At 55.3% G+C, this 13350-nt stretch overlaps 1 protein-coding gene across 1 annotated transcript in view; it reads right to left on the reverse strand.

The window, feature by feature from the left end:
• LHFPL7 (LHFPL tetraspan subfamily member 7) overlaps positions 1 to 11931 on the reverse strand; it is a 66047-nt gene extending 54116 nt beyond the window's left edge. Inside the window, exons 1-2 of the mRNA XM_059829322.1 lie at positions 11650 to 11931; positions 98 to 236 (exon numbers count right to left, since the gene is read on the reverse strand). Coding sequence (XP_059685305.1) covers positions 98 to 236; positions 11650 to 11931 — 421 coding nt within the window. The remainder of the gene's footprint in view (positions 1 to 97; positions 237 to 11649) is intronic.
• Positions 11932 to 13350: the final 1419 nt, after the last annotated feature.

Consider the following 13350-nt stretch of genomic DNA (forward strand, 5'->3'; position numbering starts at 1 on the left):
CTCTTGCTGCTGAGATCCAGGATGCTGTGAATGGCTGGGCAGCACCATGGGTAAACCCCATCTTTCCACCCCAAAAAGCAAATTCCCCGTCACTTGCCTGCTGCTGTCTGCATGTAGCCAGCCAGGGTGCAGACTCGCCTCTCGCAGGCTCCGCCGGGCAGCAGGACGGCGACGATGGCCAGCAGCGAGCTGAGGGCCAGCAGGGCACAGCCGCCCGCACACAGCACGGCGCTCGTCTGAAAGGACACGCAGGGCTGTCAGCGAGGTCGTCCCCCCCGCCACGACACCTCCCCAAGAATCCCCCCTCTTGAAGTGGAAAGTGGGGCCCGGTCATGGGTGGCTTCTCCCACCTCTTCCCTTCCACCTTCTGCTGCTTAAATTCACTGTTAAGTCTTGAGCCCACAGTTTACCTGTCACCTGGTCCCAGGGGTTATTAGTATTCGGGCTATGGTGATAATAGCAAACCTGTTACATGCATGAAGGGCTACATCACTAACACAAGTGCCATCAGGTGCCTGCAACGCGTGTCAGTGCCTCCACTGAGAGCCAAAATGTATCTCATGAGAGCGCCCGCCCCTGCAAGCCTGGCAATTAGAAGGTATTTTGCCAACGATGCTCCGTGTCAGGGAACCGGCTCCTGCAAAGGTTTCGTTGCAGCCAGCCTCCGCCGCCACGGCAGGCTGCTCCCACCCCTTAGCCCAGCTCACCTCCGGCAGCCCCACCAGCCTTTCCCTGCAGCAGCCACCTCTTTGACATAGCCTCTTTTGCAACAAAACTGGGTTGTTTGGGGCTGGTACTCAATCCCAGCTCACACTGTGGGATGATGCTTTGGGGTGCCAGAAGCTACAGGAGTGCCCGGTGGGCAGCGTTTTCCCCGGGGGCTGGCACAGTGCGGAGGGGCAGTGAAAGGGGAGGCCAGCACGGCAGCCTGTCCCCCTGTCATCACCTGGCTGGGGTGGAAGCGGTTTTGCTATTTAATATTCTGGCAGTATGAGGCAAACTGCATCAGCATCTAGAACTGGGAAAAGCACTAATTTATGGCAAAAATAGCTCGCCCTTGGGTATGGGCACCCAATTACTCCACTGTTGTTGTTTCTGTCCCCATTGCAGGTGACATTTCCACCTCTGCCGACGGGATGGCATTGGCAGAGAGGTGGTCCCCGTAGTGGCAGGGACACGTGCCAGCCCAGCCAGGGGCACAGCGTGACCACGGGCAGCGAGGGGACCCGTGCCTCCAGCACCCAGCTCATGGCAGCCTTCAAACAGCGCGAGGGCACCTCGGTCCCGGCATTGCAGCAGCCACATCAAGTCCTGTCATTTCACAGCATTTCACGGCAAATTCCACGGAACGCTCCTGCCTTTGGTGAGTCACCCTGCAGTTACGTCAGCGTCTTGGCTCCCTAAAGCAGTACAGCTGTAAGACACGTCTCAGCCCCATTTTCCTAATAACCTATGCGGGAGCTGCCCTGAGGAGCTCAGGTCCCACCTCCACCCGCCCTTGTCCAGCCCTCTCGCCCTGCTGAGACGTTCTGGTTAAAAATGCACAATTTTCCCCTTTTACTTTGCCCCCTATATTTCAGCTTTTGGGCAACTGTGGTTACGGTAGGAACAAACCCAATCCATGTTTCCATTTGGTCCCGCTCACCAAAGAGGTTACAAATCAGGAGTAAAAAATCTGCTAAATGTAAGTTATGCTGCAGGAACCACAGGCAGGCTGAGCGGGGGAAGAGGAATTGGGTTTACCCTGTGATGGTTACAGGGGGGGTCCAAACAGCTGAAAAAACCCTCCAGCACTAGCGGTGCTGCCCCACGGGTCTGGCACTGCCCTACATCTACCTGCGTTACTTCCTGCTGAGCTGTTTTTTAGCAGCAGGACTGGCGGGTGCTGTGATGGCAGAGCTGCTGCCTGCCGGGTCCTCCCAGGGAGCTGCCGCCACTCCGAAAAGGGACACGCTGGTGCTGGTGAGGGAAAGGCCAGGGGAGCACGAGCACTGTCCCAACACCCTGGTGCGTGCGCTTCCCCCGGTGCTGTGCAGTGATTAGAAATCAGCATCTTATTTATAGTCTATTTATAAACCACACAAGCAATGCAAACGCTGTCCCAGCAATAAATTAATTCCTGACATGCAATGTAAAAGGCACAGCAGTGCAAACAGCTACCAAGAGAAACAGAGAGGCTGTTTCGGCAGGGACTGTGGCAGCAGGGGTATCTGCTCCTCTCCAGTGCCTTCCAAGCCACTGAGACCCAAAGAGACAAGTGCTGCTTCAGGGCAAAAGAGACGAGGCTGGGACACCCCCAGCAGGGACCACCCCCTTATCCCTTCCATAGCCCAGGACGGATCCATGACATTTACGATGGGATGGGTGACCCCATCGCACAGGACCCACAGGAGCAGCAGCCGTGGCCCTTGCTCCCCACCGCTCCCAGGGCAGCAGGGCAGCGAGGAAATACAGACTCATAAAAAAAAGAGAGATTACTCTGCCTGGCGTCTGAGTTTCACCTTCCACCCAGCAACATGCAAACCATCCTCCTTCATGAGGACCATTAATTATTCAGAGCGATGAATTTTTCAGCAGAAAGGGGTCTTGTGAAGCTGGCTTGCTCCTCTCTCATGTGAAGCATATTATTTTTAATGATCTAGGTTCATCTTAATTATGGTAGCGCAAATGCCCTAAAAACTCACAGCTCTTGCTGGAAACAACTGATGAGCCGCTCAGGTTGCTAATCCCCGCAGAAAGGTGCAAAGACGTTTTCAGGACATAGTGCCAAGAGGAAAGGCACAAACAGCATGGGTGCAGGTGAGCGTTACACTGAAAGATGAGCGGGTCTGCTTTGGGTCCTGCCGTCAGGGTTCATACAGGCGGCAGCAAGACCGTGGGGTCCCGGGGCCAGCAGCCCCCTGATGCGAGCAGTGGTGGCTAAGTATCGACCAAATCCAACCAGGCCTTGGCAAAGGGAACTAAGGTCTCATTTTGAATAAATGTGTTAAAATTCATGCGGGTGAGAGGCTTAGGTAAATGGTGAGGCTTGTTTTTCACCACCTGGGTGAGGGATGCTTAAGCCACCGAAGAGCCGCGGGGCAGCTCTGGGGGCAGAAAGGGTAATGCAACTGAGCGGTTTTGCCGTGGGGCATAAGGGATGGCAGCAGCACAGCTGCCCCAAAATAGGTGGCACGGGCCATTTCAGGGCAGATTGCAAGAGACCCTGCTGCAAGCCGGCGGTCTTAGCCTGGCTCCTACATTATGCTGGTACACAATGGCCAGAGTTGCTTGAACACAAGGCGTGATCTTCTTTCCCTAACGTGTTGGCATTACCTGCCAAAACGCTGGATAAGCTCTTGTAAAACAGAAATTTTGCTTTTGTTGTAACCTTTCCAGGGTCTTGGCTGGGAACTATCCCAAGTGCTCCTGCCCTGTACTGGAATTGCACCTGCAGATCAAACAGCTGCTTTCAAAGAAGAATAATGAGCCTTAAGTTTGAAGAAGTCCATGGAGCAAAGGTACCAAACAGTAGCAGCTAAAAAACATCTCCTTCCAACTGCACAGCACCTCCCTCTCTCCTCCCTGTTTGTGCCTGTTGCATCTTGAGCGGAAAGGAGAGGATGCAGGAAACAGGATGCAAAAGCTGAAACCCAAAAATAGACAGGGGGAAAACAAACGGGATGCATCGAGGCCGTCCATGAGAGCCCAGCTCAGGCAGGGGCAGGAAAAAGCCCATTCATCACAGCAGAGAGCACAGCTCCCACTGCAAAACCACCCAGGGAGAAGCGGGACCTCGCTGCCTGGTGGGCTGCCTCTCCCCAGGCATCGCAGACCCGCATCCGTGCCAGGGGAGACCCCCGGGGAGGCCGGCAGCCTCGGGGCTGTGAGCTATCCTGCCTCCGCCGTGCTGGGAAAAGACATAAAACCGTGTCAGATTTTCTGCTCCCACTCCCAGGGAGATTAATTGTTTATCCCCAAACAAATTAATAGTCCCCTGGTGGGACTGTAAATATGCCTTTATGTAGCGTAATAAATTCCAATTAACAACAATCCGCTACCCATTATTTTAATATTTTACAGGTCTGACACGCGCCATGGCTATGCCATTCACTAAGCAATAAATCTGCTGAAGATGCTGTTTCATTCACCAAAAAAATCAAAATTAAAACATCAGATAATGACCATCCTGGGAAGAATCACTTAATATCCCTAATGAAAATTTAAAAAAAACAGTTAACCCATCTTTAGAAACCAGCATCCATGATCTTTGCAGTTTAAAGTGAAAAAGGCAAAGGGAGAAAAAAGTGTCCAGGCCAATGAGTCAGTGCTGAGAAATGGTACCCAGCGTTTGGCTTGGCAGAGACAAACCAACTTGGCAAAGCTCTTGCCATCGCATCCTGTGCGCTGGGTCACACCGTGATGCACATTAGTTTATTAATGCAATTTATTAATTGGAATTTGACCACCCCCGAGAGCTGCCATCCCGGATGGGCCCCGTGGTACCCGGAGCAGTAGGCTGAAGGCAAGGTTACAGACTGCTTGGGTATTTCAGCCCTGCTCAAATGCTTAAGCATCTTTGCAAATGGGGGCAGAAAATAAATACCCTAAATAATGAAGAAATAAAGCAATGGGCTAAATGAGAAAAAGAAAGAGTGAAAGTCAGAGCTTGTCTGGCTTTCTGGGGCTGTCTGTTGAGGCAGAAAAGGTTTGAGAATCCCTGAGCAAGCTGGGGAAAAACTGGCTGTAAAAGCAACTGTAAGAGAAAAGGGGGCAAAATTAATCAAAGCATTTTCTTTTTTGATATGCGGTCCCTTCCCATCAGAGCTCTGTGTGATTAAATATTCATTCAGGGAAGATGTTTTGGGATTAAACTGAATAGTGCTGTACCTGGAGAGGCAGAAACCAAAAGGACACCAGGGTTTTTAACCTTGTTAAAAAAAAAAATCAGCGCTGGATGGAGGTGCTGAGTGGGGACCTGGGGTTTGGGATTTGCAGCAATGCTGGCAAGGACCTGGGAGGCCACACCAGGGGCTGATGCTGGGAAGCAGATGCAGATGTTGGCATCTGGGCCCAGCTCCACTGTGTGGCTTGAGATGGCCCTGGCTGGGCTCCTGGTAGAGGAGGAGTGGTTGGGCAAATAAAGAGACTGGAAAGGATCAGCGCAAATACTCAGACTGGTATCTATCTGCAGGGCAGCAGCGGCACTGGAGCAGGAAAACTGCCTCCCCTCCACCCCAGCGCCTGTACTGCGCGAGTCGCTGCCACCGGCACCACGTGGCCACCAGGTCCTTCGCGCCTCCCAAACCTTCCCGTGAGTTTTGCACTGGACCCCCTGCTTTCACCCACACCACGCTGGGCGAGACTGCCCTGCACCCAAAAGAGCAGTGCCTTCTCCTTGGGCAAAGGCGCAAGAGAAGATCTTGGTACAAACCAGGAATATCACCTGAGCACAACAGAGAGGCGCCTGCCTCTGCAGGAGACGCTGCGTGCGCAGGGGTGGGTGGATCGAGCCTCGCAGCTTGTTCATATTTCCCCCACACAAGTCACAGAAACAAACATCCGCCATCTGGTCAGCATTAAAGCGACGGCCAGGAAGAGGATCCCACACATCCTCGTCTTCTCCTCCCCGGCAATTACCTTCCTTTCGGCGCCATCTGAGAGCTTTCTCCTTCCTATTTGATCTTCCCTCTCCATCCTGCTCCCATGCAGATGCTATGCCCTGCCCAGCAGCACTGGCAAGCACTTGGTGTCATCCGATGGGAACGGTGGGAGCGGGTCCAACCTCCCCAAACCAGCCCGGCAGTAACGCAGAGCCCCAGGCGTGATGCTGCCAGGGAGGTGGCTGATGTCTCCTGAGCCAGGGTGTTTTGCGCTGGGGCACAGGGACACAAAGGAGGCAAGGAGGCTCCAGCCCTCATTTCTTACCCTTCAAATGAAGGATTTGGTTGATGGGGACCTGCCCGCGCCACAGCATGCACAGGGGGTACTTCTCCCCAGCCCAGATTTAGCTGCTCACACACAAAATTCAGCAAACACCCCCCCCCCAGATGCAGCTCATCCAGTCCTGGCCTTCCAGGTAACTTTCCCACTTTCAAGCTAATCAGGGTATTCAACACAAACACCAGAGGGGTTAATGTCCAAACTGATTCAAGAAAAAAAAATGCATTTTTTTAATTAGGGAGAAAATAAGAGACAGATAGACAGCTGTAATTCATCAGACTTATTTTCTTCCAGTGCCATTCCATCTGGGGACACTGGAAAGCAGTTCCTAATGGCACTGCTTTATCTAAAAGGATGATGGATAGTGGTGAAAGAGAAAAAAAAGGGAAAAAGTAAGACATTAGCACATCAATGGTGTGCCTATGACCTCCATCAAGGGATGCGAACCAACTTAATGAAATTTTAATTAGGCAGCAAGCAGTGTGCTGTTGCTGGGTACCAGATCAGACCTTCTTACCCGCACTCTGTTATTATCCTTCCTTGGGATAAGCCCTTTCCCGGCGCTGGCAGCAAAGCTGGACTCATCTTCCTGGGCCGAGGAACACCCGGCAGGTCACAAAGCTCTCCCATCTGGCTTTTCCTTACAAAGCCGGTGGAGAGGAGCCGGAAGGGAGTGGGGCTTGCAGCCTCAAGAGGATGGAGGGAATGTCCCACCATCAAAACCCCTGAGCCAGACTCTGTCCTGGGCCCTACAAGGAGGAAAGGCAACATTCAGCCCAAAATGTCTCTGATGGGCGCAGGCGATGCCCTTCCTAAGGTGCAGGGTTCAGGACTCCCTGTTTGGCCAGCAGGTTTATGGGCAGGCGACCCAGCGTGAACCAGTCATCACTGTCACGAGTGGCCACTTCTCAGCTAAGCCCCAGCTGCTGCCCAGCCCCTGGCCCTGCAGCCCAAGCAGCGATGCCGCAGCTAATACACCTCTCCATGCCTTTGTTTAAGCAAAGCAGCTTCCATCTCCCGTTGAGAGCGGAGTTGATGATAGAAATAATCCCGGAAGCAGCCTGGCTGTATTTTTCAATCACCTTGACCTTCCACGGCCCACCCATAAGCTGGTCCTGTCTCAGCACCCATTTCAGCCCAGCTTAGTGGTGAGCGATTCACTGGTCAGTGAATCCTGGTTATGGTTCGCTACTCGAGCATTGAAACACAGGGCCCGAGCCCAGGAATTACAGGTTTTCCCAACACAGGGTATTTTCTGTTCTGTTAATGTAGGTCAAAAAACTCTGGGTGGCTAATGAAAGGAGATAAAGTCTATTGCAACGTAATATGCCTAAAGAGGAAGACAGTGATTTCAAGAATTGCTGAGCGCTTACACCTCTTGCCAAGGCTGTGTAAGTGCAATTAAAAATCAAACTGACGGGTAGACAGAGTAAGTCGGGAAGGATCTGCTCTCGTGGGAAGTTCTTAGGATGAGGAGATAGAAGTTGATTTCCTGATAAACCCAAATTAACACGCTGGCCTGATACACATTTCCCAGAGGTAGAGCAGGCTCTGCCCAAGCGCCAGTCTCGCACGTGGCTCCCTGCTTAGGTCGTGCCGCAAGCTGGGAGCTCCCAAAACGCTCAGCTCTCCCTTGTGCCAGAGCCTGTGCTAGAAGAGGAGCGACAGATTTCCCAGATAGCTTCCAATCTCCACAAGCACCCCACATGCTTTTTCACTGGGAACAGGGCTGCTCGTAGCTCCGCAAATCTGACCCCAACGGGCAAACTTCAGATTACATTGGGAACCCAGTGCTGAACTGACACGGTGAGAAAGCGGCAATGAAGGTTTATGAAACCGTACAGCGTTTTCTAATAAAAGGGTAAGCAGGTTTACTGCGCATTTTCACTAAGGTTCACTGAATCTTTTCAAGTCCTGCTATGGGCAAAAACCCAGGAAAGACCCACCCAGGGAACTCCTGGGGCCATGCAAAGCCTTCCCCCCTGTCCTGAGTGGGTTATTTTGTGCTCTGCTCCAGCAGTACATCACTGGCTTCATAGGCAAGTGGTCCATGTGGTTTTAACCTGAATACCATGGGCTGATCAGCTTCTTTGTTATTTTAGATTACATGCTTGGCAAAGCCTGAAAATAATTGGAGACTATCTGGAAAAATAAAAATAGAAACTTGAAATGAAGCAGCACTAGCTTCCGAAGTGCAGCACTGAGACAGGAACCCATGAGCCAAATGCTCCCACTGAAAGAGAAAATAAATTAGCTCAGGATAAAGCACCATTTTGCACGCACACATATGCACACAGGGACCTGGCACCAAAAAGGCGAAAAATAGTGGATGCGATGAAGCAGCTCAGGGCTGAAACGCTCACCTGTTTTTCCCAGCTTTACCAGTCAGGCTCCCAAGAGCAATCCCCTCTCCCCACGGCACCTGCACCCCTCGGGATGCCCCTCTCCAGCCCTCACAGCTCCAGGTCCTCCCACAACGGATCCTCCTTTCCATTAATCTTCTGTGTACGGGCCCCGCTCATAAATTGGCTGTGGCCCCTGGGCAGTATCCCCATCACCATCCTCTCTCCTCACCTAGCTCCAGCCAGACCCTCTCCAGTTTCCAGCAGCTCCTGCAAGGTCTCAGCCTGCACCAGACGGCCTGGCCGCAACATCTCCAGGCGTCAGGGATATTTTATTACATTCCACCCCATCAAATCACCATCGTGATGCTGAGCACGGTGCAAAGCCCCAGCAGCCTGAGCACTGACAGGGTTAAATTAAAGGTACCCATGATATTAGAGAGCTGCAAAGTGATTATGAAAGGAAGCAGAAAAAAGCCAGCAACTCTAAGCAGACTTGAAGGCCCTCTTAAGAGAAGAAAGGCATGTTAATTAACCTCTAGACATGATTCAAAGCACCATTTGTAGCATGATTAACATAATCCCCCAAGTGCAAACACACAACTGGCATTAACGATCATTTGCAGGGCTGAACACTCCCCCACCCCTTCATCAAATCGGCGCATTTGAACAGGGAAACATTTGAAACGTGGTAACCCTGCACGTTTCAGGAAACAAAAAGAACAACGTTCCCGGGGATGGACATCCCGGCTGCGGGCTGCTCCCAGCCCCTGTGCGCCGTCGCTGGGTGTCCTCCCCAGGTGTGCCGTCAGCATCCTCCCCAGATGTGCTGTCAGCATCCTCCCCAGGTGCACCGTCAGCATCCTCCCCAGATGTGCCGTCAGCATCCTCCCCAGGTGTGCTCCCAGCATCCTCCCCAGATGTGCCATCAGCATCCTCCCCAGATGTGCTGTCAGCATCCTCCCCAGATGTGCCCTCCTCATCCCCCCAGATGTGCCACCAGCCTCATGCTAGAAGAGCTCCTGACCCCCATGTTGGCTTTTCCTTCCTCTGCCCCCCGTAGCCACAGCTTCACACCCTTCTTGCCAACCTCCGCCGCTTCAGCAAAAAGCTGGTGGCTCTTTTCAAAAGCTCACAGATTCCCGTCCACGTTAGGCTCTTGGCTTTCATTGAAAGAAGGAGCTGCCCACAGGATTGCTTGAAAGATTGGAAATGAATGTCACAAGTTCTGAAAGCAAAGAAAAAAGCGTTGCCATTTCCCCATCTCTCCAAAAAGGAGAATGTCCTGCTTGAACTTGCGGACGGAGTCACGGCACTCAGCTCCCCCCGTCCTGAGCACTGAGGCGTGCGGGTTCGGAGGCTGCTCATGCACAAAAGCCAAAGCTGTTGCCTGCCTTAGCAAAGCTGTCAGGGATATTTTATTATATTCCACCCCATCAAATAACCATCACAACAGGCATTCTCATCCTCACTGTGGCGGAAAGCTGGTAGGGGAGCACTTTCCCCTGAAGGAGACTGCACTCTGTTGTTCATGAATTATTTGGGTGGCATTAATAAAGGTGACAAGGATGTGTCAACAAAATCCCCTGTAAACTCCACTCGGTACTCTGATATTATTCATCCCTGCCACAGCCCAAGCTCAGGAGCTCAGAGGCTTTGCGTTATGTTATATTCCAGATCTAAAGTCTTTTCAGAGGCTATTAGATGGCTGAGGCTGCGTGGAGCTGAAGCTTGTTCAAATGAGTCACTGCTGAGCTTCATTCTTATCTTTAAAGTTTGTTATTACTTGGAAGTGTTTATCTGAATTACGTTTGCAAAAACATCGGAACAAAGGCCAACTTACGGAAACGACAGCATTTTTGCACGTTTTTGTATAAATAGGAAGGATTTTATGCAGCCAGTTCTTTTCTTTGCAACTCAGAATATTTGTTTTTAATGGCAATTTTAAGGACCATGACGGGATTTAAGCAATCGCACGCAGACCTGGCGTCCAGGGAGAGAGAACAGCGCAGCTTCACGGCAGCCTGAGAAATTCAAGTATTGACACCCACTGTGCCGGGCACAGCCACAACCTCTCAGGGATTTAGCCTTCGTACTGGGATTTCTGCAACGTAGCGACCCGGAGCAAGTCAAAGCTCATGTGTTTTGAGCAGCGATAGTGAAATTGCACTCACAACCTCAGGGTAAGAAGCTAAGAATAAAAGGAAAGGAACCGAGAGGAGGAAGAAAGGGCAGGGGCAAGCGGGCGGTGGGATGCTGGTGCCAGGCTTTGTGATGTCCCCACGCACACCCAGCAGGGACGGGCAGCTCTTTGTCACACCAGGACACCGCAGCAGCCCCAGGCCCCATGGGGCAAGCGAGGAGGCCTTGGCCTCTGTCCTCCCAAAACCTGGCAAGGGCATCACCCCGGGCTGGACAGGCAGGGGAACGGCCGCAGTCCACCACGTCCAGGCTGGATTTCAGGATCCTCGTGTCCCAGGGGCAGCAGTTTCAGCCACCCCTCTGCTCCTCTCCTGGTCAGCAAACTCAGCCGGCAAGCGATGCTCAACACCCCACCGGGGAGCACCGAACCTTTCCCGTTTCGCCCCCGACTCCCTCCCGCATGCCCACGCAGCAGCTCGCCCAGGCAGGCCAGAGGGATTTGAGGCCCCGGCAGCGAGGCACGGCCGGGAGCCCCGGCGGGGCAGGGTGGCCGGGTCAGACCCGCGGCACTGCCGGGGCCATGGGTGGGACGTGCACCACGGCCACGCTCAGGCTGCACTGACCGCCACACGGGCAGGAAGGCACCCCAAGCAGCATCCCAAGCGCAGCCGAACATCCCAAAAAGGGATGAGGCCCCACGAGGACCACGGTACACCCAGGGGGTGCTGAGGGACAGGAGAGCGGGGATGCAGGGGATGAAAGGGATGCTTGAGAGCAGCATGGGGGGATGCAGGGGATGCTCGGGGGCTACATGGGGAGATGCAGGGGATGCTCGGGGGCTACATGGGGGGATGCAGGGGATGCCCGGGATGCTCCGGGCGGGACAGGGATGCTGGGGCAGGTCTGGGGGACAGGATGAGGGGATGATGGGGAACCTGGGTCAGAACGGGGGATGCTAGGGTGATGACAGGGGGACCTCAGGGAGGCGAGGAGGACAGAGAGATACCGGAGAGCCTGGGGCAGGACTAGGGGGGGGGTGGGAGGGATGATGGGGGGGGTGCCGGAGAGCCCGGGGCACGTCGGGGGGATGCCGGCAGGTGATGGGGGGATGCCGGCAGGTGATGGGGGGACGCCGGGGAGCCCCGGGAAGGGCAGGGAGGATGCCGGGGCGGTGACAGGGCACGCCGGGGAGCCCGGGGTAGGCGAGGGGCGGGAGGGGGGGCCGCGGGGCGGAGGCGCTCACCTGCCAGGAGCCGGAGGGGATGTCTCCGAAGCCGCCGGGGCCGGCGGAGCCGTGGCAGCCGCGGGGCGGCCCGGCGCAGCGCCAGAGCAAGCCGAAGCCGGCGGCGGCGCGGCCGGGCGGCAGGAGCCAGGCCGGGGAGAGGAAGGCGGCGGCGCAGGCGGCCAGGAGGCCGGCGGAGAGCAGCGCCCAGAAGCAGCCGACGCCGCTGCACATGGTGCGCCGGCGGGGCAGGGAGCCCGCGCCCCGCGCCGCCCCCGCGCCCGCCACCGGCACCGACAGCATCGGCGGCGCCGCAGCGCGGCCGCGCAGCCGCCGCGGCGCGGGGCGGCCGGCGGGGCCGGGCGCGGGGCCGGCAGCGCTGCCCGCGCCCCCTGCGCGCTGCCTGCGCGCTGCCTGCGCGCCGCCCCCCCCCTCCTCCCCGCGGGGCGCGGCTGAGGCCGGGCGCGGTTGCGACACCCGCGGCGGGCGGGGTGGGGGGGTGGGGGGGAGTCCCGGGGCGGGGAGGAGCGGGGCCCCCTCCCCTGCGCACACGTTTTGGGGTCTGTTACGCCGTTTTCCCTGCCCGGCTGCGGAGCGGCCCCTAAAGAGTCATTGTATTCCTGCCGTTATCGTTAATATTTCCCCCCCAGGTGCCCGCAGACGGCGATGCTGCGGCTCCGCGGCTGCAGCCTTCCCGGGCGGGGACACGCGTGGGGGCTGCGGTTTGCGGGGAATTTCTCGCAGCCCGGGTGTCACCGGGGCGGGTTTTGGAAGGCACGCACAGCCCAGGGAGGCGAGCCGGGGTCCACGGCCGCTCTCGGGGGCATTCCTTACTCGGGGTCTGCCCGCTCGAGCAGTATTAATTTCATCCTTTCACCTCGCAGGTTTCTCCGAAGAGCGCCCCAGGCAGGGTGGAGAGCCCGGCAGAAGGGCTGCCCGGGAATTTGGGCTTCCTTTAGGTCTAAAAGCTGCGCCTCCCAGCGCAGATGAGTATTTTTGTAACAGTCATTCCGAAACTTCATGGATCAGCCAGGTTTTATTCCTGCTAAACCTCCCGGTCGCTTTGCAGCAGGAGTTGGTATCTTAGGCTCCTGCCTCGCAGATCTTACGGGGTTTCTTCGCTCTCCAGAAGCTCGGCTCTCCCCCGAGCGCTACCCCCGGCCACCAGCCGCAAGCCCCAAGAGGCAGATCTTTTTTTTTTTTTTTTTTAAATATAGCAAAAAATACATTTATCCTGCCCTGATGTCCTCAGACGCGTTTCGGGCACTTGGTGCCGATACCGCTGAAAGAGAGCTAAAGATATGGGGCGGCTTTCGGCCAAAAAAAAAAGAGCTTTCCCTTCAGATGCGGGGTGCCTTGGGGTTGTAACCGCAGCCCCTGCGGGCGGCCGGAGCGGGGCTTCCCCGGTGACACCCGCGCGGCCGGGCAGCGCAGGACCGGGGGCATGGCACCCCCTCCCGGTGTGCGCCCAGACTGCGGCCGGGAGCCGCGCTGCGGAGCTCCCCGGAGAGGAAAGTGCTGGGCAAATAAATAATTTGCACTTCACAGCTGAATTCCCGGACAAAATGTCCGGGTTAAAATGCTGCAGTTATGTCTGGGGGCAGCGTTTGAGCTTCGGGGGGGGGGTGATGTCTTTTTCTTGCATTTAAAAATGTTGTGCGTGCTTCTTGTCCTGTAACTCCCAGGGAAGTTCTGAAAGGACAAAATCACACTCAGCCTTGT

Source organism: Gavia stellata, chromosome 25 (genome assembly GCF_030936135.1).
Source record: "Gavia stellata isolate bGavSte3 chromosome 25, bGavSte3.hap2, whole genome shotgun sequence".
NCBI lineage: Eukaryota > Metazoa > Chordata > Aves > Gaviiformes > Gaviidae > Gavia > Gavia stellata.